The sequence below is a fragment of the Brachyistius frenatus genome, unplaced genomic scaffold (assembly GCF_029030835.1).
Source record: "Brachyistius frenatus isolate BFR_SWC_R1_liver_20210118 unplaced genomic scaffold, ASM2903083v1 Contig_45, whole genome shotgun sequence".
Classification (NCBI taxonomy): Eukaryota; Metazoa; Chordata; class Actinopteri; family Embiotocidae; genus Brachyistius; species Brachyistius frenatus.
The window spans coordinates 1,464,250-1,491,725 of record NW_027210644.1 but is presented as its reverse complement, the minus strand read 5'-3'; the positions used below and the strand labels follow the sequence as shown (position 1 = coordinate 1,491,725).

The 27,476-nt window shown below is 37.2% G+C and overlaps 1 protein-coding gene across 2 annotated transcripts in view; it reads left to right on the top strand.

Moving 5' to 3' along the window:
* The window catches only part of LOC138623621 (bis(5'-adenosyl)-triphosphatase-like), a 276,741-nt gene extending 249,842 nt beyond the window's left edge, over positions 1 to 26,899 (top strand). For both annotated transcript variants that reach the window (XM_069703242.1, XM_069703241.1), the window contains 2 exons: positions 24,174 to 24,284; positions 26,688 to 26,899. In XM_069703242.1, the coding sequence (XP_069559343.1) occupies positions 24,174 to 24,272 (99 nt within the window). In that variant the 3' untranslated portion in view covers positions 24,273 to 24,284; positions 26,688 to 26,899. The remainder of the gene's footprint in view (positions 1 to 24,173; positions 24,285 to 26,687) is intronic.
* The last annotated feature ends 577 nt before the right edge of the window (positions 26,900 to 27,476 follow it).

The following is a 27,476-nucleotide window of genomic DNA, read 5'->3' as shown; positions in this document are numbered from 1 at the left end:
TCGCATTTGCAGTATCACATACCAAATGAGCTATGTATGAGACGACATTCACAGGAAAAAAAAACCTCTTTAACTGATAGCTAAATTACGTCACAGTGTTTGAGTTTCTGGGAAGTAAAGTTAAATCCAAAAACATAGATGCAATCGCGGCTCATTGCCATAGTTGCCAAAACTGAGGACATAAAGATTGTAACTTTAAGCCCCACAGACACAGCAGTGGCTCAGAGGTTTCACTGTCTGACAAAATGAGGGAATTTCATGATAAAAAAAAGTCTATAACCTTGGGAGAAAAACACATATCAACCTTTCCCCTTAAGGTTTAAACTCTATGAACTACTCCCTCCCTGTACATCAACTTTCCTTTTATTTTGGCCAGTGTGATGTGGCAATCCCACAGTCATTTTTAAAAAAAATATTATTAAGGTGTGTAACAATAACAGTTAGCTGAAAGTAAACTTAAAAACTATGAAAATGTCTTCGGCAGCTCTGGTGCAATGTTTACTTAACAGTTACAATGATGAAAGGTTCTGAATTGACGTCAGTGTTGATTTGTTCCTCGGACTGGCTTCTCCAAGGCAACAGCATCTCAAGTGCATAGGTACTGCTGTAATTAGAGTCATCAGACATGCCAAACTGATAGACTAAAAACATGTTTTCTCTGATAGATAGCTTTAACCTCCAGTATTTCTTCTGATATAAGCGATTGGGGTCTTATTAAAGGAAAACACAAAAATATGAATTTGCAAAAAATACCTTCAAAACCACCAGAGCCTGCTGCCACTTCACAACTTCACTTCTGTTACAATACTATTACTGTAATAGACTGAATATAAGATGACCCAACTTACCTTTTCCAACATCCAACACAAACTTACACTAACTCCTATCAGGCTCAGTCTGTCTTTTGAAGCTCCTCATCTGTGAGAGCAATTGTTGGCTGTTTGAGGGATTTTGTCGCTGGGTAATGGCAATTCATTTTTGGATGAATTTTATTTTCTCATGGCAACAAAACCATTCATACACAACCTTTAGAAACTGTCGCATATTAAACTGGGCTAATGAAACATATTTGGCATAGCAACATTAAGGCAACAAACATGCAAGAAAATCAAGTTCAAGAAATGAATCGCGTGGTTGGTATTGAATATTTTCCTTCACAGCAAATACTATATCTTGTGCTAGAAAATGTTCAGACACTGCCTTTCTTTTGTGAATATTATAATATTGTCTTTTTTGTAATCTTCCTAAAAATAAATGTGAACATAAAAATACCTCCTGTTATAGTTATCCACGACATCGATATCAGCAGTATCGGTTCATTTAAGATTTTAGATACAGCAACTCTAAATAGGTTATTATTATTTCCGAGAAAATAACATTCCTCCTCTGAAGTGGATCTGCATACATCTATCAAATGAAATATTGATCAAGTGCCTGCTACTTCTATGAATATTTAAATGAAACTTTTAATCAAAACTTAATTTTTTTAGATGAAGATGACACTTAGGCTTATTACCTCCCCTTCAGTTTGTTACTGGCATTTCAACTCATCTCATTTAAACCATGAGGATTGTTGATAGGCATGATCTAGCCTTTAATAACCACATGGCTTTGTGTACCAAGTACTCTGCCAGTCCTCTTTGCTTATTAGCTGCACAGACGCTATGGATTCAAGCTGATCTTGTTGTGAACAGTAAGTTATTTTCAAATAGGAGAATGAATTAATGGAAAATGGTCTGGAGAGTCCACACCGCCTCCTCCTCTCTGCACTCAACCTCCTCTGGGAACACTGTGGACTCAATTACATTGCCATGCTTGTGATCGTGAAACACAATGCCAGTTCCTGATTATGTGTTATAATGATGTTGTTTTCTTCTGTTAGATGTTCCAAGTGTGACTTTTTTCTACCTATTTGTATTCTAGTTTACCAAAATTATATATAAAAAAGTCTGCTTTGAGAAAAAAAAAATCATCTTAATCATAAAGGTGCAATATATAAGTTTTTCAGTTTAAAACATTTAAACTGGCCAATAAGAGTTCTTGCATTACGAGTGAATGTTGGCCTTGCACATAAACCACCCAGAAGTAACTGTGTGATTTCTTATAGAGTGGGCTTTTATCAAAAATTAATCATCATACAAATTAAGAATAGACGGGAAATGCTTATCATCATAAATCTCCTTGTTTGTTATGCCGTGCTGAAGAATACAGTTCTTAAGAAGCCATTTCAGAATAAAGTGAGAGGCGACTCATTGACTCACATTCACTTAGCATTCAGTGATGCTGCTTTTTCTCCTCCCGTGGGTACCAGCGGGAAATGGCTCTGTTATTTAGCTTCCTCATAATAATGTTTCATTCCACTCTGTACCTTCCTGATTGATTCTTCCTATCGTTGGTCTCCATCCATTCCATTTTCTGCAGCTACATGTCAGGGCAGCATTGGCACTGTCCTAGCAAAGTATCTCAATTCTTCCTCTCCGTGTCTCCACCTCCAAAGCCTCTCAGTCTCTGATATTGTCTGACAGTATTCTTCATTTAATCTTTATCGATGGCTGTTCTACAATTGTGTAGTCATGTTCAGGGGAGTTTGTTTTTTTTACCATTATTGGATTTGATTTATCATCTAATGTGGATGTGTTATTATGGAAGCAGAGAAAGGAATTGAGACTGTCTCAGACTTTGCTGTGTGGTAGATAGGGACTTATCTGTGGACCCTCATGTTCTTTGTCACAACGTTGGGCTGCTATTCATCTTTTTTACCATTTAATATAAGATAACAATATATGATAACATTTGCATTTAATGAATAGCCTAATTGGTCATTTTCCATCCCATCCACCCACAGAAAGGAAGTTATCACGCTTCTTCTCTAACCTGACTAATAACCTAACCTAACTTCTTGTCACTTACATTATGGGCACTCACTGCTAAATGGAACTGTCATTTATCCGACATGCTGACCAAACTGTAGAATGGACAGGAAGCATGATGATTACACTGCAGCTAATGTGAAAAGGAGAAGGTAATTTCTGTCTGTCTGTTTGATTAATTCAACAGTGCAAATCACACTATCTGACTTTTTTCTCAGATCCCTTCCAATAGGACATAAGCCGGCCAGTCTGGAAAAGAGAAGATATACATTATTATAAAAAGTTTTAACTATATAATAGATGTTGATGTTCCGCAAGAACACTTCTCTGGCCATTATTCAATGCCTTAACTGAGGGACTGAATGTGAAATAGTTACAATGTTTTACTTTTGGTTGGATACTGAATTAGTGACACTAATCTTGAGTGTCTACCTGGGAACTATGGTGATTGTATCGATCTTCTGTGCTGGTGGACTGATGGTATGTGCGAAGCATCCACGCTTTAGAATTTGTTGCCACTTGGCAACAACATCTTTATTTGAAGTTTTGTCTCCTGTCATGACTACAACATATAATAATTCTTTCAAAGTCTTCATGACATGCATTATAGGAGACAGGACAGATAGGTAGGTAGGTAGGTAGGTATATACTTTATTATGGATGTTAACTGCAACTTGACTGGTTGGCATATAACCTTAATGTGGTGATTTTAGTTCATATAATGAAACATTTAATTTAAGAGCACCTGTCATAGCATGGGGAAAGCACAGGTGTAGCTAACAGCATTAATTCTGGCTGCAGTCAGTTTAGTTGAGAAAGACACAGGTTCAAAGCCATTGTTCACATCCTTCGTAAGACCTCTGTGTTTCCTGTCAAAAGTCTTAAATGTCTGCTACGAAAAGGTCTGTTGGTTACGAAACAGAACTGTTGGCTCTGATATAATTTCATGTTGAATATTCCTGAACAGAGCACCAACTTCAGCTGTCAGCTGAGGTTAGCACACTGGATAGTAAATTCTAGTGGATGTTACAGTTAATATTACACCTGATTATTATGTTGTCATACATAATACACTTTTCCCAAGGCAGCTGCTCTTCCAGTATATTTTTTCAGTTTTGTTCAGGACTCTTCCACAAAAGCAGCATGAAAGAATTTCATCTTTTTCAAAGGGAGCCTTGAATAACTGGCAGACTACCAGGACTTGAGCAATGACGGCATGTGTTTTGTAGAAATATAAAATAGCAGCATTTTGCTGACATTTTCTATGGATCACATCACAGTCACAAGTTCAAATGACTGGCTCGTTTGTCAGCTTAATTGCTCCACTGTCATACTTCTTATGGTTCTGTAAATAGATTCACTGACACACTGTCAACTCTCAGATGTCAGCTTGTCACCACCATCAACCGTCCAGTCTTCAACTCCATTCGTCTGCCATTCCTTTTCATGTGAGTTTGGAGCACCGGAAAGGGGTTTCAGGTGTTTTGCATTTCATAAGGAGCGAGATCATTGTGGAAACCAGTCAAATTCTTATTAATGTACTCTGTACCAGAAATGCATCTGTGGTTCAATTAGGAGATTTAGAAAAGGGAAAAGGGCCACGCTGCACAATAAACATACACTTTATGTAAAGTGGTTTTACATTAATTGAGTATATTCATATAGTCACAGTCACATCTTTGAACCTGGAGGAGTAGATGTACCATTACTCCTCAAAGGAGTAGTTCAGTATTTGGGGAAATTAATTGTTTAATTAAGTAATTGCTTGCTTTTCAGAGACCAGATGCATGATGACAAAGCTGGTCTGCACTGTCTGCTTAGACTGTCCACAACATCATTTCCCTAAAGTTATAGATTTTCATTTGTGTTTTACATATTTTTTGTAATGCATTTGGGTCAATTTCTACAGGAATTCCACCCCTACCAACTCTGTGGTAAAAATAAAATGTAAAACGTCCATGAATAATTTTACAGAAACTTAACAATACAAATCTGGAAGGAAAAACTGAAAAACTGGGGCCTCCCTTGTGCTCCCAAAAAAAAAAATCAGACAATCTGTCCCCTGAGCCATGAAAAAAAATATTGTAGTATAAATTTGGAACAGTCCCTAAGCTATAGTTTTGATACTAACTTTGGTTCAAAAGACCAGATGGCATCAAAAGGCCAATCCAAATCCAGTGAGAATTAACACCAACTCTGCAGCTCGATGTAACTTAAAGGCTCTTTGTAGAATCGAACTTACTCTGTTTGTGTGTGCCAGTGTATGTGTGTACCTGTATTAGTGAGACAGAATGCAAGAGTTAACCAAACCAAAGGTTTGAGAAATGCCCTTTCAACTTTAAAACCAGACTTGTGTTTTTAGTGCCTATTTTGGATTTATATTAACATGTTCTCTTTTCTTGTATGCATTCTGACATGGAAGCAGGATGTTAGCCGGATGTCATTAATTTTTTGTAGAAGGCCTTCCAAACAACAAGGCAAAAGAGGTGGGACGGTGGAGAGCAGCAACATGCGGTAGGACAACAGGAATATTTACCAGTTTAAGCCCGTCGAATGCGTGCGAGTGAGATAAAAAGACTGATGGTAAATAGGTGCAGAGCAAACACTGAGCAATTTATGAAATGATATGTTCACTGCAGAGTTACAGAGTGAGAGGTGATAGGCAGGCCCTTCCTTTCTGTTTATCTTCAAATTTGCACTTTTATTTCTTATATAAATACTGTCCATCTGCAGACTCTCACTACTGAGTGTGCACATCATACTTCAGATTTCCTCTATTGCCATCATCGGGTCAACATTTTGATTTGTTCAACTTTTTAGAGTTATGACCAAATACTGTACTTTTAAAATGAATAGCATTCAAATTAGTCCATAAACATCACACAGTATGTCTAGAAGTACATTCTCACACAGCTGCTGTGTGGATGTGGTTTCTTTGTTTTGTTTGATAAACAAGAAGAGAGCCATCATTTTACTGAAGGATGTCAGCCAGTCTGTGACTTTCCAACACTACTGCTAATTTAATGTCATTAGAGCTCAAAAATTAAAAAAAAAAAAATGATTTAAAATTGATTGAGCTACATGCTAAAAGTGAATGCGCTGGTCTTTTTTTTCAGTTGTGGACTCCTAAATTTCCTCAATTGATTCTAAAACCAACTGTAACACTAGTAGAATCGGATTATCTGTCCAGAACACACTACAGAGCCGATACGTGTACAATTGCCCCACACGTTTATTATTCACACTTTGCTTGCTGTCAGTATATGACATGTAAGCTCAGAGAATGTATTATAAACATTAGTTCAGTGTTCTCTCTACAAAGATAAAGCTGTCAGCCAGAAATATTTTTTTGGTTGAAATTTGTTGCTCATTTCAGATTCAGAGATCAGGCATCTAGGAACCCAACCCCTCCTTTGCTCTGATGGATATAGGAGAATGATTAAAGCTTGATGTAAAGGTGAGAAAATAGGAAAAAAATAATAATAATAAAGTTACACTGTAAACGAGCTAATCCTTTTTGAGTACCTGTTTGTAAAACCATTAGTTTAATTATTTCAACAGTTTGAACATTGTCTTAAAATAAATGTTGTCATTGCTAATTTTGTTCCATTTTATGATGATCAATAATCATTGACTTAGTCTCACTAGCTTAAAAAAAATTGTAAACCTCCTCTCACGAGATCTGGTCCTCACCATTTACCATGGAGCCAACAAGGGACATTTAACATAGACCTAACACCTGTCAAAAGGGTGACCTGCTATTGAAATATATTATTTAATCCATGACCATCTTTCATTCAATTCTATACTGGTTTCATCCGTCAATTAAAGGTAATTGCTTCTTGTGTTTCAGACATAGTTGTCCATTGTGTAATTATATTTGAATGGCTTTATTCAGTCATGACATGGCTTATGCAGGAAGCACAACATTGGTATCACAGTATTTGGCACCTGTGCTGCAAAATGGAGCAGTGGAAGTTCTAGATATAGCTGTGAGGATAATTAGGTGAACAACATCATAATATAAGTCACAAAGTTCTGTTGTAAGCATCCAAGTGCAACATTGACAATGCCATCATATTTACGATATAAAGCAAGGTAAATGTCTGATATGGGATTTAACCTTAACCCCAGAAGTGACAGGTCAGAAAACATTTCTAAGATAACATATCATCATTATAGAGTTATCTATTTTGCTATTCGAGTATAATGATTTGTTGGTGTAAAGGCATTTGAATTGGAATTATTCCTGACAACAACTTAATCTACAGTACAAATGGACGGACATATTCTTATCCAGATTCTTTATTAGAAAATAAGACTTTGGGGCACAGATCATATGACTTGAAGACTGGGTATTTTTTGCAGTGTGAAAGGAGGAAGAAAATCAGCAGCAACCTTCCGATTCTCCCATGGGATGCTGCAGCATTTCTCCATTTCCCCTCTCCACTGCTCCATTCCTCATGAGAGTGCGCACTTTTCCAACCCTCTATCTGAAGCACTGTGAACTTAAAAAGCACCCATGTATGTCAGTGTCCGGCGGGGACTGTCACAGTTGCGTAGGCGCATGGATGAGGACGTGATAGAAGCCGCCAGTTAGGCTGTTTTTAATTTCTTCAGGGAATCCTGACAGAGCTGTGGTAAGGCGCAGGGATATTTTAAACACGTCGTCTCCCCCATTTTCTAACATGTCTCTGTAGTAGAAATGACTTTGGTAGTGTGGCCAGGGGAGCTGGAAGAAAAGGCGCGGAAATGGCTTCCATCTGTGGTGCCTGCTGGGAGTGGAGGTAGAATAGTAAACAGTCAGACAGTATGAGGCTGGTCTGGGATGGTTATGGAGGACAATGTGACTGTCCCCAGCTGGACATCCTGTTCCATCTGCTATTTAATCCTGAGAATTCAATGGAAATGGGCTACACTGCACAAAAACAACACCTACACATGGCAACTTAGTTTGAGGCCACTGGCAGTGGAGGGAAGATGAAGGTCAAGTGATGCAAAGTATTTGAGTGAGCCAATGGTTTGCTCTGCCACGTTCTTTCTTCAGGAGAGAAAATTAGATATTAACAGCTCTCTTGATCTGGTTTAAATGTATTTGCTTTTACACAAGTGCTCAACAATCCAATCCTCTCTAAAAGTGTATGTCATGCAAGAGAGCCAATAAAAACAAATAGAAAAGTCAGATTTGTCATATTTACAGTTCAGGTGTAGTGATTGATTTACGCCGTCAACTCGAAGTCTCATTTTGATTGACTACCATTTGGGCTGTTAAAGGTACAGCATTACACATTAATACAAACTCAACACTTACAATACAGTTTTAAATCAAAAGCCCTCCAGCGTTTCAGCAGAGAAAAACCTTTCATTTTTATTCTGAAATATTTGAAGGAACGTGCTGTGACTGAAATCTGACTTGAATAACACTGCTGAGGACTAATCCAGAACAACTATTATTATATTGTTGACTCGACTAATGCTTTATAAAGCAATTAAAATATCTATCCTACATTATTGACGATTGTACGGTATTTAAACTTGATTCCACAGTGTTCACACAGCCTTAGAAGTGAGCACCAGCCTAAGAGTGCGCATGCCTACATGCACACACGTTACAACATCAGTCCGACAGCTTTTCAGTTTTATTTCTAGTGTCACATTGTCACATCATATCAAAAAATGTGACCCAGCAGAAATTACACCATAATGCATGCATTATCTATAGGAGCTTTTTATACACTAAAGCAGCTATGGGGAACAGTAGGAACTGTGAACTGTAAACTTTAAGTTTTGATACTCATTTAAACACATCTGCCGGCTAAAGAGTTTTTAATTAAAATGTTTATTTACATTATTCCATTGTTGCTGTGCATTTGCTCCAAGCATTTAGTTTGCTCTCGATTATAAAATTACCAGTGGCAGCAGATTGATGTTGCAAAAGCAACAGACATATTTCAGATTTTTTTTTTTTTAAACCCCATTTCCACCCCATACCTACTGTATGTGCTCCCTATTTGAATTAATCCTCCGTCAGTTCCTCTCTTCCCCTCAACTGCTCTGCACTGGGAACCAGAGTACCACACAGACAGGCCGAGAAATTCAAGGTCAGAAAAACACCCAAAAAACCTCTTTATTTCATATGTCTCAAAATCTTAAACTTACATTTACTACGTTACTTCGCCTAGATTTGGGTGTGGGAGCCACAGTAATGTTTGTCATAATGGACACTGGATACCCCCTTTATTTTTCTCATGTATTATTTTTGTTCTATTTCTTTTATTGTGTTGGATTATTATTTTGTCTATTCGCACCCTGATGTATGTTCACTTGCAATAGCAACTCATATTCTAGTAGGTGAATTCATGGTTAGAGTGAGTGAGGCGCACACAGGCACTCAGGGCAGCTTACAGGTCTTTTCGAGCAGGGCAGGGGACCGTGTCCGTTTAGCGGGCAGACAGCCCGCGGTATGAAGCCACGTCGAGCTCATGTGTTTGTGTTTGTGTTTTTCCAGGTGAGATACGAAAAAAAAAAAAAAAAAAAAGTATTACAGTAGTGACACAGGTGTATAACACTGTTGAAGAGTAACGGACAATGCGTTTGGCAATACAGATGAATTACTGTGTCGTGTGAAACAGTGCCACAGCTAGCAGTTAGCTCATGAGGGAAAAAGTACGGCAACCGCCTGCAGCCCGCTGAAATATCTGTTACGCGAGTGTGCGGAACATTGTCAGCGTGAGTGTGTTTTAACAGCTGAAGTGACGACATTTTATGTTTCAAGCACACTCAAGTGAACGCGAGTGTTTATAGTCTGTAAGTTTAGCAGACAGACAGCCGGCGGTATGAAGCCATGTTGAGCTGATGTGCTTGTGTTTCTGACGCCTTGAAGTCCCCTCTGTGTGTCCAAGTGTGCAACATTTCATGTACACTGATGTATACTGAAGCTCAAGTCAGTAGACATGAAATTGGCGTTGTGCTTTTGTACATACGGATGTTTCTGTCTATACTAGTTTTGCATACACGGAAACATATAAATACTGCCTACGATTATGATGCATAATGTACTGTGTTACGCGTAATTCTATGTCCTGCTGTGAAGGCATGTGCTTATATGTATGTGTGTGTGCATATGTGTGCATTCTGTCTTTCAGTTCTATGTGAAACTCTTTGGTGAACTAATGAGGGCACCTGCATGAAGGTGTGGGTGGGGCCTTTATAAGTGCCTCCTTGCTCCGCCCACACTCTCTCTCACCTGCCTGGCATCAGACCTTGGTCTTCAGTTTGAATCTTATTTTGTGGTATATCTGTGTCAATAGGTCTTTTCAAAAAGCATATATCCCACAATGTGAGTCTCCCTGCTATTTTTTAATGTATGTCATACTTTTGCATATGGCTGTTTTGCTTAATTGCCTCGTCCTTGGCATCAGCTTGCTGTCATTTTTTTACCACTCTAGTGAGCAGAATTCCTTCCGTTGCAAGATGTTTAAGGGTTTTCTTGCATGCATTGCTCATCAACTTCTGGCTAAACGTCAACTTTCAGAAAGATGGCCTCCTATTACCTTAAGATACTCTGAGATAAAATGCTAAATTCAATGTTAAATCAATGACGGCAGGCTGCCCAGTGCTTAAGGCAGCGAAACAACCCCAAACCTCAACATTTCTACCATCATGCTTCACAGTTGGTATGAGGTTCTTCTCCTGAAAAGCTGTATTTGGTCAGCATAAAACATGTCTACTTTTGCTGTGGCCAAACATATCTTTGATGGGTCTGTACTGAGCACAATAATCTATAAGGCCTGGTCTTTGTCTTCTTTGTTCACCGGCAAACCGTATTTATGATCTTTTTGGACACACACCTCCCATTGAGGGTCATTTTTGTGCAATCTTTTTCTGATTGTAGACGCATGTACTTTGATACCAACAGCTGCAAGAATCAACTGCAGATCCTGACATTATGATTTTTTTTTTTGAGACTTCTTTTTTAATCAAATGGCTGAATTTGCAGGGGCGGCCAGTCTTGGATAAACTGCGAGTAGTTTGAACTGTATGCCATTTCTAGATGGTGGTTCTTCAAGTGGATTGATTTATTTCAAATAATTTGAGGATCTTTCTTAATCCCTTGCTTGACATTTCACCATTTTCTGTAGGCACTGTTTCAAAGAGAATTAAGTGTTTGCTTGTTCAAATATATTGAAAAAATTAACATTTTCCACGAAATGTTCTTATTTTGTCACACGTATGGATGGTAATGGAACAAATGCAACAAAAGAAAAAAAAATCACAAAAGAAAGAGAGAAAGCCAGGGACCTGACTTGAGCTTCACATTCCACACACATGCCTGAGGTAAAGATAGACTATTCTATTGGCCTGACTTTTGATATTCAGTTTGCAGAGCACAGCATTTCTCGAGCTTTGTAATTTTGACACAGGTCCAGCGGTCAGAGTCATTAGCATACCAGCCTTACAAAGAGCACGTTTCCACTCAGCAAGACAAAAGCTTGATCAAGTCATGTAAAAAAAAAAAAAAAAAAAAATACCAGAATGATTCTGGACAGAAAAGTGCAGCTGCTGAGGGGAATGTTTTTGGGTTTTCTTGTAAAAAATCATAACAATAATGATAATTAAAAATGATTACCCCTACAGTGGAAGCGATGTTTCACTCTGGGAAGCAGCAATTTTGAGTAAAAGAAAGGACAATAACAGACTATAGCGCAAGTAATTCATCTTTTTAAACCTTGCAGTAGAGGAATGGTTTTGGTGTAAATGACATTCCTTTACTGTAATAATGGCCCACTGTTGTCTCTTGAAGGGTTATTTTGTGACGCATAGTCGAATTTGTGAGGACAGCATAAATACAGCAGTAAATGGTCAGTTCTTTGAGAGCATGCTTTCTTTCCTATAAGCGCTGAAATAACAACATTCAGCTTATTATTACAAGATTATGGTGGTTTTCGAACTTGTTGAGTTTGATTGGTTGTCAATTTTACTCGTCTTTTATTTATGTATTTAAAAAAAAAAGGTATCCTGTAAAATTCCAAAGTGTAAATTATGCTTAATGTATAAGTAATCAGCCGTGTAGCGGATTAGATTCATCGTCGGGGCACCACTTTCTGTCTCGCAGAAAGAATCAAGATTTAATTTTATATATACAAGTGATCAGTCGACATAATCTGAACCGTGACTTCTGCAATCAGGGTTAGGGTTTCAATATCTTCCAAGAAATACACAAAACAAGTGCTTGGTCTATAAGGACATTTAATGAACAATATTTACATCAAGAATAAACTAAATGAATATGTATTTTAGTGTATGGATCATGGATGTGAGGAATAGGATTTCTAAACTATAGCAGAGTGATGGTGGGAAGAATAATAGTTAGATTATTAAGAATTAAACTAGTTCTTGACGTAAATGAGAGACTTAAGTAATTTAGAATTGGATAAATTAGCTATCAGACATCAACCCAGTGAATCAAAGTACTCAGATGGATTATTCCTACCGGAGGGTGGTTCCATCTTTACTAGAGGGTGGTTCCAGTCGTCCAGACAAGCCTCTTTCTTTCGGACCTCCGTGCAGATGTCAGGGACCTGGAGTTTGGCGTCGTGCTGTGGGTGTTCACTTGTGCAACTGGCGTCCCGTCCAGGCTTCTTCTGCTGCTCCCGTCGGGTCTTGCTTAAGATCGACGACCAGGGTGCAGTGACGCAACAGCTGTCAGCTTTGGCAAAAAGGATCTTCTGAGCTTTGTCCGGGTTGAGAGATGACTGGATTTATCCTTACTAGATTATCAAAAATACTTCTTATGAGACAAAGAGTAAAACAACATCGTTGTTGGTTGCAGCTGATAATTAAACCCAATTAGATGCAATTCAAATTATGTGTCATGGTGTCAAGTGTCAGATGACCACTCACTGGGCCCGCTCTGAGAAGAGGGAGAATGCTTCTTTTAATAAAAGGGGTAATTATCAATTATGATACGGCTAATAATACAAGTTTATTATTCGTCCACCATGACTAAAGTTGAACACTTCTTGATATTAGTCACACAAATACTTAATACAACTTTATATTGTTAGCCAATATGAGTAACTAAAGACAGGCAGAGAGTGTGCAGATTGACTATATAAGCAAGGCTTCTAAACATCAATGACATGTACAAGTGTTAACAATTTCCTTGAGAAACAAACTGAATGAAACATTATATGTGCACTATAGATTCAGCTTAAATACTGAGTTTGTCATCGTGGAGTTGTAACAATGTTCCACGATAGGGCAGCAGGCATTAATTGTCTGGATAGTTTCACCTTGTCGGGCTGACGGAAATGTCAGAGGTCAGCTGGTTCACACCATGAGATCGAGTCAAACCCCAGCCGGAAGGGGAGAAAATATTTATTCGGCCTGGTGAGTTTTGTGGCGTGAAAGCTTTTTGGAGTTTATCTGTAGATCATTGGTGTCCTGCTTCGTACATTCTTGTACTTTTAAGATGACCTGAGGCTCTATGTGCTGATAAAGATGTTTTGCTGCAGCCGAGGTACATTTTGGACTTTTGTGCAGGTGATGATTACATTGCAGTGACAGAAAAACTACAATATATTCAATCAACACATTTTAATTCAACAATATAATGAACAAAATTTTGAAGAAAAAAAAATACATTTCAAATAATGTATTACTTAAAGATTCTAATATCATGCCACTATAAAAATAATCCCTCCAGTGTATCTTATTTTTTATTTTTTTTAATCAGTTTTCACAATGTTTATCTTCAGTTACTAACCCTAACAAAATGAAATAAACCAAGCATGGTTCATACTGTAATCATTCTCAAAAATATATAATATATAAATTAAGAATTAATTGTAGCAAAAATGTCTCACTTTGATTTCACTCATTCAGCCAACAGTGTGACGCATGCATGTATTAATGCAAATCCCTGAAATAAACAGATTGTGTGAGAGGCACAAACTGGCTGTCTCGCAACAGATACTAATTTTATTCATTTGAAGAGAGGTGGCAGCTCAGGGTCAGTTTTAATGAGCATCCAGAAAACAAAGCCAACGATGGAAATATGTTTCGGCAACACTATGTAATTCGGTCTGACCAACACGTGCACTGACAGCACTCCAGTGCCAGCACACCGCCATTTAGCCACTCTGGCCTTTTTGGGCCAACCGCAATCCTACTGGCCTAACACACACCCCAAACCATGTTCGCCCCGGCACAAGAAGATGCCAAATCGCTAACCTCATTGCTGGATTTTTGGTGGTAAGCCACAGAAAGGTGATATTTTACGTACAAAGGAAGCCACAATCAGGTACCACAGCAAAGCAAATGTACCCAGTCACACTGATCTAAAACAGCTGAGACCAATAAGAATCTAAATATTTGTTTCTGTTGTATGGAGCCCCAACTGAAGTGCTTGATGGCGTGTCTGTAAGCCGTGCAATCTTGTGTATGTTATTACACTCATTTAACTGATCAATTTTATATATTCATTTGAAATATTGTGACTCAGAAAAACAAAGCTGAAGAAAAGCATAATAATAACTGCTATTGATTGTTTCAACACAGTGTTCTTTTTGTAGTCCCATACCCTGTGTAACACGTCGAAGAAAATATAGGCCAAAAATGCAAAACAAATAACAAAAAAACTGAAGCGTATGCTGTGGGATTGTTAATGAGTATATACAAAATATCCTCTTGAAAAATATATTTTCTTCAAACGTCACCACTGTAATAGGCATGTGGTAATAGTCAAAATAGTTATGTTTACTGTATGTTTACATTCCCCAGCTCAGGATATCAGACTATATATAGTCTGATGTCCTGTAGAGTCAGACATAAAACTAAACAGCATAAGAGGTATGTGCCAAGTTGTTCTTTATGTCATCTGGAGGAGAGGAATAATATAAAAGCCTTGTTTTATCGGGAAAACCAGTATTGTTAATAACATTTACCAAAGCTTCACGAAGCTATTCCAGTAGCTCCCCTAAGTGAAATGCAGCCATCATTAATAATACCTATAATTTTCATGTCAGAATGTCTAGTGTGAAATAGGTCTTTACAATGAGGTCTGGTATTTTTGCTTAAAGAGGGCTTTTTGGCCAGCTGGACAAAATAATGAGTGATTGCAATGAAGGTGCATTAAAAAATAAAATATTACAGAAAGGGTGATGGCCTAGAAAGCTAGAAATCCAGCAAAGAAAAATAGCTGTGAAAAGTATGCAGTATAGGTTGCTGTATATAATATAATGTAAATAAATAATGAACAAGACAAAAAGTCAGAGCATTCTCCCTGTTTTAGTAGTGAGAAATTGATATGGGTATCTCTGCAGACTTGAATTATCTTAAAGTTGGTGGGGTTGCCAGGCCACCTCCATCTGTGCTGGACTTCCCAAAGTTACCAAAAGGCAGCGCTTGAAACAAGTAAGGGACAGAGAAATGGCATAACTGGAATATTTTAAGGATGTGGAATATTTTGACAATGGTAGGCAAGGCTAACCAAGTGGTAAAAACATAATCAAGCAGGACGACTTACGTCAACTAAGGTCTAATTTATCTGACCTCCCCTAGAGAAGAAGGACTTGGTGTTAGTGAACGTGTTGCATGTGGAAAACTGGAGGTGCAATCGTTATCAGATGTGAAGGGTGAACTCTGGAACCCAATCATTGTACTATCAACATTTTTTGTGCGGGACAATCTCTAAGGCAATGAGTTTATAATTTGGCTTTTGCTGTCTTACATCAATTAAGTTTATTAATGACCAAACTAAAAAGAGAGCACAATATAAATGAAAGCTGTAATCAAATGTGTAAGACAATATAAGGTACTCAATACAAGTCCTCCTCGAGGCATCAGGGCTCAAAACAAGCCTTTCCAAACTTGGTTTGTCAGCAAAGATAATCAGTTAGCAAGGCCATTTAACTTCTCATTATTTCGTTAGAACAAACAGAATGCCGTTTGAATGGAAAAATAAAACCCCGTTCAGATGACTAATGGTGACTTCAGCTATTTTCTAATGAACTCCAGAGTTCATGAAACAGTAAGCAGTTAGGTTGTACTATCTGTTTAAACATTGGTTGTGGCATAAATGCAGCAAGGCAGGACAAATAACACTGGGAGGACAAACACTGTTATGCATAATTATTAAAATACTTTCATAAGATACTTACAATTTTTGTAAGTGTTGGTCAGACTGAATATTTTACAAGCTTTGTTGTGTCCTCATCTGACCCAATTTGTGTTGTCTTTGTGCCCCTTTAGAGCCTAGCTAACAGGAACACTGTTGGTCCTAGATGAGATCCGCTGTAAGAAAGGAACTCCATGCTGCTGTGATTGGTTGTTACCCTGTCAATCAATTTGTCCCTATCCCGAGCCTTAATCCACCAATATTATATAACCAAGTAGGTACAGCAGAGCATCCATTGCGGTGACTCTATCCAGCTTCTGCCAAAAGATTACTGACAGCTTGTGAAAAGTGCTGGTGCGCAAGAAAAGAGATGCAAGCAGCGAGGTAGGGAGAGCAGCCCCTCTGAAGACGAATTCACACAACAAAATCAATGTCACTTAATAACTCAACAACTTCATCTAAATGCACCCATTGATGTTGTGACAGCTCTTATTTTGAGACGGCTCTGTGAGTCCATTGAGAGGTGGCACTTCTCCGCTGCCACCGCTGCAACCTCAGCTCTCTGAATTGGCCTTAAGCCCCTTTTCCACTGACGCAGTTTGACACAACTCACTTGTATTGGTTTTCCATTGGGCAAACGTTTTAATACTTGGTACTATTTGTGGTATCATGTCTATCAAGGTAGCTGGAACAATACTGAAAGGTGACATGAAAACACTGCAGACCACTTACTGGTCAGAGAGTATCACCACAAACACTGCATCACTGCATGCGCACATGGCGCGTCGCCGTGGTCAATTGAGGAGGAGTGCCAACGAAAATGTTTTGGCCACTGTGTGTTGCACTGAACATGATGTCATAGCAGTTTTATTCAGTGGCACTTTAGTTATGAAAATGAGGGGATACTATCTGCAGTGGAAATCCAAAAGATAGTGCAAGGTATCAAACTATCTTTACTCTTATATATACTCTTGTGTATATATACAAATTGGTATTGGCAGTGGAAACGGCGCTTTAGTGGCACATTAGTACGGTTATATGCAAACACAAGCCAGTGACTCTCAGAGGACAGACATTTATCTTTTTTATCTAACTACTTGGGGAGAGTTTTAAATTCACTCACACACACACACATACAAATATAATAACAGCATTTTTCAGTTGCTTCAAACAACCTATATTCACATGTACCTGACAAGGACCTCGTGTTATATGAAGTAAGAATCCCTTCTGCCAGGAGCAAAGGTGAAGCAGCATAACCAAGTTGTAATATTTTCCTTACTGAGTTTATAGTGACTTTGTGTATATATATATATATATATATATCCTATTCTGTTTAAATGTGAGAATCTATATTAAATGCTATGGAAAATCTGGGCAGTCAGGATATCTTGCTCTGGACACAGTGAAGGACAGACACACAGAGGTTCTGCTGAGAAAGAAAGTGAGAACACTGACAAGTTCTTCACGATATTAACAGCAACACATTCTGAAATGTCGTAGCGCAAGAAAGTATAAAATAGAATAAAAATATAAAAGGACATTAAAAAATTGGCGAATAACATTACTACCATAAAGAACACAGGAATGATAATATTTGTAATAGTTCAATTACAATATCATACAAAATTAAGCATCATTTCAGTCATGAGAAAAATCCAATTCAATCTTAAATCCTAGAAATATCACTTTGAATGTAACGGCAATTTTGTGGTCCACGAGTAAAGACAGACATTTATGAAAAATAGGCCTGCTCATTACACTCCCTCTGTAAGTAAGTTGAATGCCAAGGGTGGAGAATGGTGCAAGCATTTAATAAGTTAAACATTGTATTACCACCCACACAGAGCATCTAATTATCCTTTCAGAGTTATAATTGACTGTAATTTCTCAAAATTACATACTTAAGCGGCTTGCAGGTTTTTGATTTGTGCCTTAAGAGCATCAATTTTACAGGAAACAACGGTAGACCGTGTATAAAAATGGACATAGCCTGCCGGTCTGAAAACCGAAGCCAATGTGGAAGTGCCTTAACTTGCAATTCCACTGAGGGCCGCTAAGGGATCTCTCCAAAAAGCCTTTTGCTCCATTGACACCCATTCAACTTCTCTCATGAAATACAAAGTTAATACAAACATGTCCACAAGTCACAATGGTGTCATTTGCTAAATTCAGTCTTTCTGGTCAGTGCACTGGCAATCCCTCTGAAAATAATTCCATACTTTATTAAATATTCATTCTGAATGAAAAAAAAAAAAAAGACAACTAAAATATGATGATCTGCATGTGATGTGCAGTATGCTTATTATCATAAGTGTCTACATGACAATGTCATGTGACATATACATACATATCCTTTTTTTTCCTGTACTCATGATAAAGTCTTAACATCAGGATTTTCTTAACCTCAGCACTTAAACTGGTAAAAAAAAAAAAAAAAAAACATCACAGAGCAAAAAAAAAGTCACACTTTGTGTGGTTTGACGGAGGTGTACAATCAGTGTACAGCTGCACACGGAATTTGCGCATGCAATAAATTGTTTACTCTATTACTCTTTTTCCCATTAAAGTTCACATAGGGCTAAAAGAGATGCAAGATATCTCAGCGGGTGTAAATCGGTAGTGCAGATACTCTGCCCAAAGAGCATTCCCAGTATACATTCATCCAGTTAGCGCAGATATGTCTCCCCAAGGACCAGACTTAAAGACTGCGTACTGTGAAACAGAGCTTTATCTTGCAATAATGAGCTTGAGCAGCATTGAGTGAACTTGTTTGGCAAAGGCTTGAATGTAACATTCAAAGTGTACGGTGAAAAACAATATTCAGTTATCGTAAATGTCTGGCTGTGCTAAAAATAGTTTGATCGGTGAATAGTGGTTCAGAGGGTTGAATCTTGGGTTTGATTTTCATAACTTTGACTGTTAGTTCAGTCAGTCATTGTATAATTAGATGGCATATTCTCAGATGTTGCAACATACCACTAGGTTCAACAGGGCAACAAACCTGAGTGGTCAGATCAGACAGGGTTTAATCCATTAAAGCTTTGTCTGATTGGCTGCTACTTTACGTGTGGTTGAAACTGTGATTTTATGATCTGATTAAAACTAGGACATATTTACATTTTCAAAGATTATTTTTGTTATGTTTTATCCTGGATTCTTTTTTTTTTTAATTTGATTTATTTTCCTTTTTTTCCGAGCCAGAAGCATCAGCACATAAGGTATTTTTTTAGTATGTGACAAATGAAACCAAATTGAATTTGTGAAACCTTTGACCAAGTTTGTCTTATTGTCTGACTACTCGTGTTTATTGCCCTCATCTGACAATTATTGTGATGCTCCCATGTTCTCTGGTTTCAGTATTGTGGGGAGAGAGGTGTTAATATGCACGTATAATAATAATAATAATAATAATAATAATAATAACATAAGCTGAAATAAACTAGTTTTCCAAAGTTGTTTAGAGGATAAAAATAACCTGGTTACTGCAGTAATTACACTGCTTACCGTCTGCTAATGATGGTAAAACATTAGAATGTTTACCTATGCTTTGTTAAAATGATGAATAAAGTACTTTTACCTTTGATATAACTTTAGTTCTATGCTGTGAATCTAAACAGACGGCCTATTATAACTGTTCAAAGTCTGGTGATTTACTATTAACATACAGTGGGTACGGAAAATATTCAGACCCCTTTAAATGTTTCACTCTTTGTTTCATTGCAGCCATTTGCTAAAATCAAAAAAGTTCATTTTATTTCTCATTAATGTACACTCAGCACCCCATTTTGACAGAAAAAAAACAGAAATGTAGAAATTTGTGCAAATTTATTAAAAAAGAAAAACTGAAATATCATATGGTCACAAGTATAAGTATAATTGTCATTAGTGAAATATGTATTCTGTTTAGTCCAGGAAGAAGTTTTGAATTTCTCTCCCTACTAAAAATGTACTTTCTCTGATTTATCACCCATAAAGCAGCAAATACATGAGGTGTGGCGTTTTAAAAGTCTCTTGAGATATTTGTGTTCAGCTTCTCATTGACTTTAGACCCAAAAAAGCAGCTGTTACTTGTTTACATGAAGGTATTCAGATTTGACAGGCCAAGGTCAAATTGGTGTAAGGTGGTCTTTGGTGAGTTTATTTTACATCAACACTGCCAAACATCACACACTGCATTTTGTTCTGACACAGTATCTGTCAGGAGTCATTTGCATATTTTTCAATTCCTCAGGGGGAGAGGCAGGCAAGGTTTTTGTGCTGCTTATTGATAGCAGAATTTTGGCACTTCAAATGCTGTCGTGGTGCACTGATCAAATCCCTCCTGCACAGACTTCAGTCATTTAGACGTGACTTTGCTTTCCTGGTGGAGATCATTAGAGATAAAGAACGTACACAATTAGACGACAGCAACTCTGACTCTGAAATACATCCACAATCGCACACACTTTCTTTGGGGAAAAACCCTCATCTGTTCAAACATCTGGTGTTTATGCTACAGTGCTATCATGGTAGTTATTCAAGCAAGTCATTGTAGAAATGAACGTTAAGCTCATGTGTCAATCTTAATAGCAACTGTTTGGACTTTCTTTATTGCTACTTTAATATGAGGCAAACCTGACTTGTTGTGGTCTATTAGGGGTCAATTTGTGGTAATTATGATCAGTGATTGGCCATGGTAAGTAAATGGCGTGTTGGTTTTAAATGAACAAAAGCCAATAGTTTTCAAGGGCTTGTAGGACACCAAGCAAATGAGCTAAATATAGAAAATGTAAAAGTAGTGCCTTCTGTTTCTCTATGTAAATTAGAAACTGTACTGAACATACTGGGGACAGATATTTTCTTTTTTGGAAACTGATGTACAGAGATATATGGTCAACTATTTCTTCCAAGATATTAAAACTGACAACCTGAGAGTCTAACTTGAAGATTTAGAAAAAAAAAAAAAAAAAAATCGACTCAACCTATGAATGCCATTTGTTTTTAAATAATGATAGCACACACATAAATTACAGGCAAAATAGTACATCAAATACATTTGTATATTTATTTGTGTTTATCTTACATGATAAAACAATAGCTATGCAGTTCAAATTGAAGAACACAAATATTTGGACATTTAACAGCTATTCTTCAGCTTCCATAACAATGAAATGCATGCAGTCTACTAGTTTCTGTAAATGTTGTGGTGAACATGTCCTAAGACCTGGTTTCTGCCAGAAAAACAAAGTTTAGTCACACCAGAGCATCAACGTTCTGACCTCCAGCCTTTTCAACAGCATATATAAACAGAAGATATTGTAATGGTCTATAGCTTCTGAATGTTTCACTATTTATTTATTTTGCATTCTCTCTACAGCCTTCTCAGCTGTGGGGCTATAAATGCATTTTTTTTTGTCTGAACATATCAACTGCAGAACAGGCCATATTGTCAGATTAGTAAAGGATGGTATTTCTTGTGTACAACAAAACATTTTATCCAAGTGGTGGTGCTTAAAGTCAAGGGGCTACACAACACATAATTATTCATCCTATGGGGATCAGTAATTTAGTTGCTAATTACATGCTAACACAGCCATTCAGCCATTTCAGATATGCTATCATAGATCAGTAATGGTCAAGGGGATATTGTGTCTTTCTTGGCAGCAGCTTGAGAGGAAAGGTCAGGAACTCACCAAAATCATTAGCAGTTATGACCGAGTGTGGGACTGATGAAGATGTCAAAGTGTGCACACAATATGACTGTAAAATTCACTTCTTTGGAGGCTGGTTTACATGGCTTGTATCTATGTAAATTTTTCGTCATTAGGAAGAGATGGGTTAGGTGGATGGTTAGATAAAACAGGATTGAGTGCAGGAGACAGCTGTTTGCTACCCATTTCCAGCTAAGGTTTTATTTTTTTATTTTCTTAAACGTGTTAAAGATAAGGTGAACAATTAAACAGATAGGAAATAGCCTTGCAGAAAACACTTTAGCTCTATGTACAGTAGTAATCTAAAACCAAAGCTTAGCATTCCCTTGCAATGAGATACTGGTGTCAATTGACTATAGTGGAAGCAAATGAACTTGTTTGTTTTGCCAGGCTCTGTATTAGGGAGTCTTGAAAATGCAGTCAATTTTTTAGAGCAAATGTTCTCACTCAGTATTTGTGCCATCTCCTTCTATGACAGTTATATAGATAATTGGCAGCATTTTTTTTTACCTTCAGAAAATGTATCTACAGAGTTACAAAGCTTACTCCAAAGTCAAAGCAATGAGTTGTTGCCACAGATTATTGGGCAACCATTATGTCATGCAGGCAAGAAAAAAGTGCCCTGCTTAATACTGATTCTGCATCTGTGTCTAAATTCTAAAGTCTCACCTTAAAACAAAGAAAACTGTAAAGGATCATTTGTTTGTAATCCAGATAAATGTATTCTCAGTTCAGCAATAATGTTTATGATTTTCAACATTTAAGATGAGCTGAGGGATGATAAAGTCCACGAGTATAGGAAACACTTATTTTTGTGTGTTACAATGTAAATCAAGATAAAACAAAGCTATTTTTCTTCATGAGAAGCTTTCCACCAATGACTTAATTTATCAAAATACCACAGTAGCATGATAAATTCCTGTGACTAATAAGGTAATTGTACAATTAAATTACTCAGATCTAGGTTGATGGACAGGCTGGGGTCTTAACCAAATCTGGTTTCACTCAAGATTCCTGCATGCAGGGCCTTTCACTTATAGTTGCTCACCGTTTGTGTCATTGAGCATATTGGCTGTTGGCTACAGTACCTATGTAGGACTTGTTATCTGTTCTATGAATGTGGATGGTGCTGAGGTCAAGACAACCTCTCGGTCACCCTGTGGGGGTCACTGTTTAATGAAAACGTGTCCTGTCTGACGTTTAGGGTTGCAGCCTGTGTGCAGTCCAACACCCACTTGCCACAGGAGAAAATGGGTTTACCAGAGGTTAATCAAGTGCAATTTATTTCTCTCTGTCCTGCCTGGTATTTCCTTCTCCCACTTTTAGGAGTGAGCTGAAAGAGCTGTACATTCTGTTGCTCCATATCCTAGAATCCAGTGTGTCAAAAGGTTTATATTGTGGTTTGTAGTTTTACTAAAGTTTATAAGGTCCCATTTGCAAAAGAAGGTACTTATAGAAAAGAACAGGTGCTGTTAATCTAGACTTTCCTGCATGCAGAATTTCCCAGATTGCAATGATAATATTTTGTTGGCCTTTCATTATTGCAGTTTAAAATATTGCTTCACAATAGTAAAATTCAAACACAATCCAATACAGTAAAAATGCTAACAATATTAAGATGGTTACACTAGTTTGTTAACCTTTTTACCTCTTTATGTTCGATAATGTACAAAGATGAAGGACACATTCGTTGTGTCCTTCACAAAGGTTGAAGGTCTGACTCGGAATGTGTCAGTACATTTTGTTTTAATGTTTTGTCCTCTCATAGTGTGTCACAATAATCTTATCACACTCTAACTTCCATGAGAACAGATGTTTGTGATAGGAAATCTGCTTACCTTCTGGCTTCGTTTGTTTATTGTTATGCAAGAACATTTCGCAGTTCATAAATTTAGACTTATTTGTCTGCCAGACACCACCGCTAGAACAATTACATAGAAATGTCAGATATTCATGTAACTTGTAAAAATTACAAGTCACATAAATTGTAATGTCAACAATTTCCACAGCGTGATACAAGTCATAGTAGCAAATTAATACATATTACATAATATTTTAGAAACAAATAAAAATAATTTCCTTTGAATCATGGCAGTGATGACATTGTAACAGCATCCTTGACCAAATTAAAAGATTGTGTATTCTAAAAGTAATAGCTTGTAGTAGCTGAAATGATGATAAAATGGTTTGCAAATAAAATATTTTGGCCATTGTTGAATTAATGGATTCACATGTTTAAGTGACATTGAAAGACTGGTCACGGTTCTGTTCAAGCTGTTTATACTGGCCAAGAAGATATATTGTCATCGTTTGCCTCCAGTGGAACTGTTGAGGAACAACATCTGCACTTGTTAAACATTACTGTTGAAAGTTTAGTTAAACCTAGCTCAACAGACATTTAAAAACAATTTCAAGGCCAGGTTAATACTGAATGGAAAATCAAACAAAATGACTCCGTTCTTATCGATTGACATCAGTTTGTTTTTTCAGTTGCAGAAACACGATCGAGAAGATGAGGACGTTTCCTCCAAGTGGAGATCAGAAGAAGAAATGGCAGCAGAAGCTTCAGATTTGATGAAACAGCTCTAGAAACCCTAAATGGTAAAGGAGGAAAAACAACATCTGACAATAGAATAAGCAGTCACAGACTGCTGCAGAATAGGTTTAAGGCATTAAGGCACTGACTAATGTTAAGTTTTAGCTCTTGATATAGTATTATTTGTCTGTGCTGATTAAAATATCCCACCAACTATTTGGTGGATTGCAGTTAAATTTTATAAAGAAATACAACAACTCTGGCAGTCTCCAACTCATGTTATTGTGCCACAATCAGGTAAAGGTTTGTACTTATCCTGCCAAAGATATCATAATCTCCTGGACAGACTGGCACCAACTGGCATTTCAAACAGACTTTGATGGAGTCACAGTTTCACAAGGGAGAAGCCCCCAGCACACAATACTGAGGCAGGTCATGAGGCAAACAGTGAACTTTACTTCCAAAGAATTGGTGAAATTACAAAGACCAGGCAAGTGAACACATTACAGTGGAAAAAGGAGAGAGGACGTACAAAGTCAAGCCATAGTCCAAAGCTGACAAAAAGCAGAACACTAGGGAACCAAAGCTTACTCTCTGAAATACAAAAACGTATGATCTGGCAATCTGGTAGGGGCAGACTGGTTCTGTGTTCCAACTACTGTACTTACCTACTAACACTATTTTATGTGATGTAACAGTGTTACATCATTTGGAACATTTTGAGCACAATACATGGAAGTAAACACTGTATAAATGGGAGGCTGTTGCAGCCATTATATGTAATGTCTTACAATGCATATTTTAGTTTGTTTTTGGAGATATCTAACAAAGGAATTAATAACTGATCAATATATTAGTCAGGAATTAAAATTATTATTTGTGACAGCGTTGCATGTGAACATTTTTTGCTGAAATTACTGTGCGTTAACACCGTCACATCATTTGAAACACAGCCTAGGAGTATATTGAGTGGGCTGATCGGCTGATTGGGGAACTGGGAGCAGGCTGGGTGGGTGTAGCAGGCACGAGCATAAGAAAACGCTTACTTGAAAAAAAATGTACAGTGTTTGAGCAGAGTGGGATGGAGCTTTCAACTTATTAAAAACCAAAAAGATATTACTTGGAAGATTATTATTATTATTATTATTATTATTTTAAATGATCAGTGTTTTAGCATTTCTACTCAAGTGCCCAGCTGCCTGAAATATAAAAAAAATAATGCAAATAATAATTCACCTAATCACAAATAAATGCCTCACATCCAGTCTGAGGAGTTTAAGAGAATCTGCTGAAAAGAATGGGATAAACTGCCCAAATCCAGCTGTGGAAACACAGTGGAGACTGCTGGAAAAAGAGGCTTCTACAAAGTACTAATTGTAAGTAGTGAAAAAGATGACAAGATACAAAATTTAAATCTGGTGTGGGGGTTTTATGACTTTGTTGATCCCAACATTTTCATCTAGGGCCATTATCAGGTCAAACTTTCAACTTGGCCAAAACATTGGTCTAAGGCCAAATACCAGCAGAACTAATGACATTTAATCACTCTTAAACTTTGCCTTTAATGCTACGAGGGTGGATCAAAAAGTTAAGATATCTGCGATTTCTTCATGCACCTAAAACTCGAGCAGAGAGCGCACATCAAGATTTCCATGACATTTTTGGTTAACAGAAAGAGGTGGCAGGTACCGAGTCAGGTGAGTGGGGCATGTTTACATGTTAGCACCTGGCCAAGACAATTAATGGTTCCTGACCTGATGCGCTTTATTTGGTCTTGGACAGTGACGTTTCGCTCCTTTGGAAACGTGAATGTCACTAATAAGCCTCTCCAGGCTTATTACTTTATTGCTGTTGACTTTCTGAAGGATTTTCAGAGTCTGTTGTCAATTTCCTGACATGATTTGACATGCTACCTCTACTCATGCCCATGGAGAAATCACAAATACACCTGGACCACTGATCAATATAATGTGTGTAACACTTGGTAAGCTTATTCAAGAAGTTTAAAGCTTAAAGTTGAAAGCAAATGTAAGCATGTTAAACTGAAGAAGGTGAAAATGGTAAACATATCTGCATCAGCACCGCAAACATGTTACCAGCTGATGTTTAGCGTAATTGACCTTGACTTTGCATGTCTGCACATTTAAAAAAGACATGAAAAAGATTTAAGGCATAATAAGTCAGTATTGATCACAGTAGTACTAGTTAAGGTCCAGTAATTCATCATCCATTACATCTATCAAAAATAATAATTGTCAGAAGTGATGTCCCCACATGTTCATTTAACTTATGGTTTACTCACAGGAAAATAAATGAAAATATTTTCCCAATTCTGAAGTTTAATCACATGCATTAATATTTCATGCCACAGTTTCTCTAAAAGTTACACTTGCCAACTCACAATTACTGTGGAGAAAAAAAATGTAAAACCCTGTAACTAAAACGATGCTTTATTTTTTTCTCTCCAGCATGGTGTTCAACCTGGTGCCAGGGTCAGCAGTGCCTGAAAGACAATACCAACACCTGAAATTAATGCAAAGTTTAATATTCTCCAATATTCGATTACATTTGAATTACTTTATTTTTTTGCAGCATGGTTTGGATGTACTTGTTTTCCAAATTAAAATGTAAACAGCTTGTAATTACTGACTCTAGCTCACATAAACAAACTGAAATTGAACTGTAAGCCCATTACCTGATTGGTCAATTGACAGAACATTACTCAGTGACCATTTAAATCCTTAATTGATTTAAGATATTTAACAAATAATACATGCCAGTAGAAGCTCCATAAAGGGCAGGCTCTTGCAGCCATTAGATTTAATAACTTGAAATTCACATTTCGCACAATTCACACAGAACAATCATTAATTGATACATTTATTCATCAAGAATGAAAATACTTGTTTTTATAGCCTTGCATATGTCTTTAAATTCAACTTCAAATTAGCTTTATCTTTGTGCTGCTGGTCAGCCACAGCAGAGGACAAAGATGAACAGAAAATGTGGTTAACTAGGAAGACCAGATGCTCTGAGATCTGTGAGATTGCTCTAAAAAAATATCTACAACAGTCACTAAGGATTAGGAAATGAATAAGAATACCCAAGGAGGAGTGCTGTATTTGATATTTGGTTACAGACACTGAAACATATCATTTAAAGGAACTGTATTAGGTTGGTTTGAATCATATCAGGTACATTTCAATGTGTTCATGTCAATGATGATTCTTCTAGGCAAACAAAAGTTAGTTATGGAG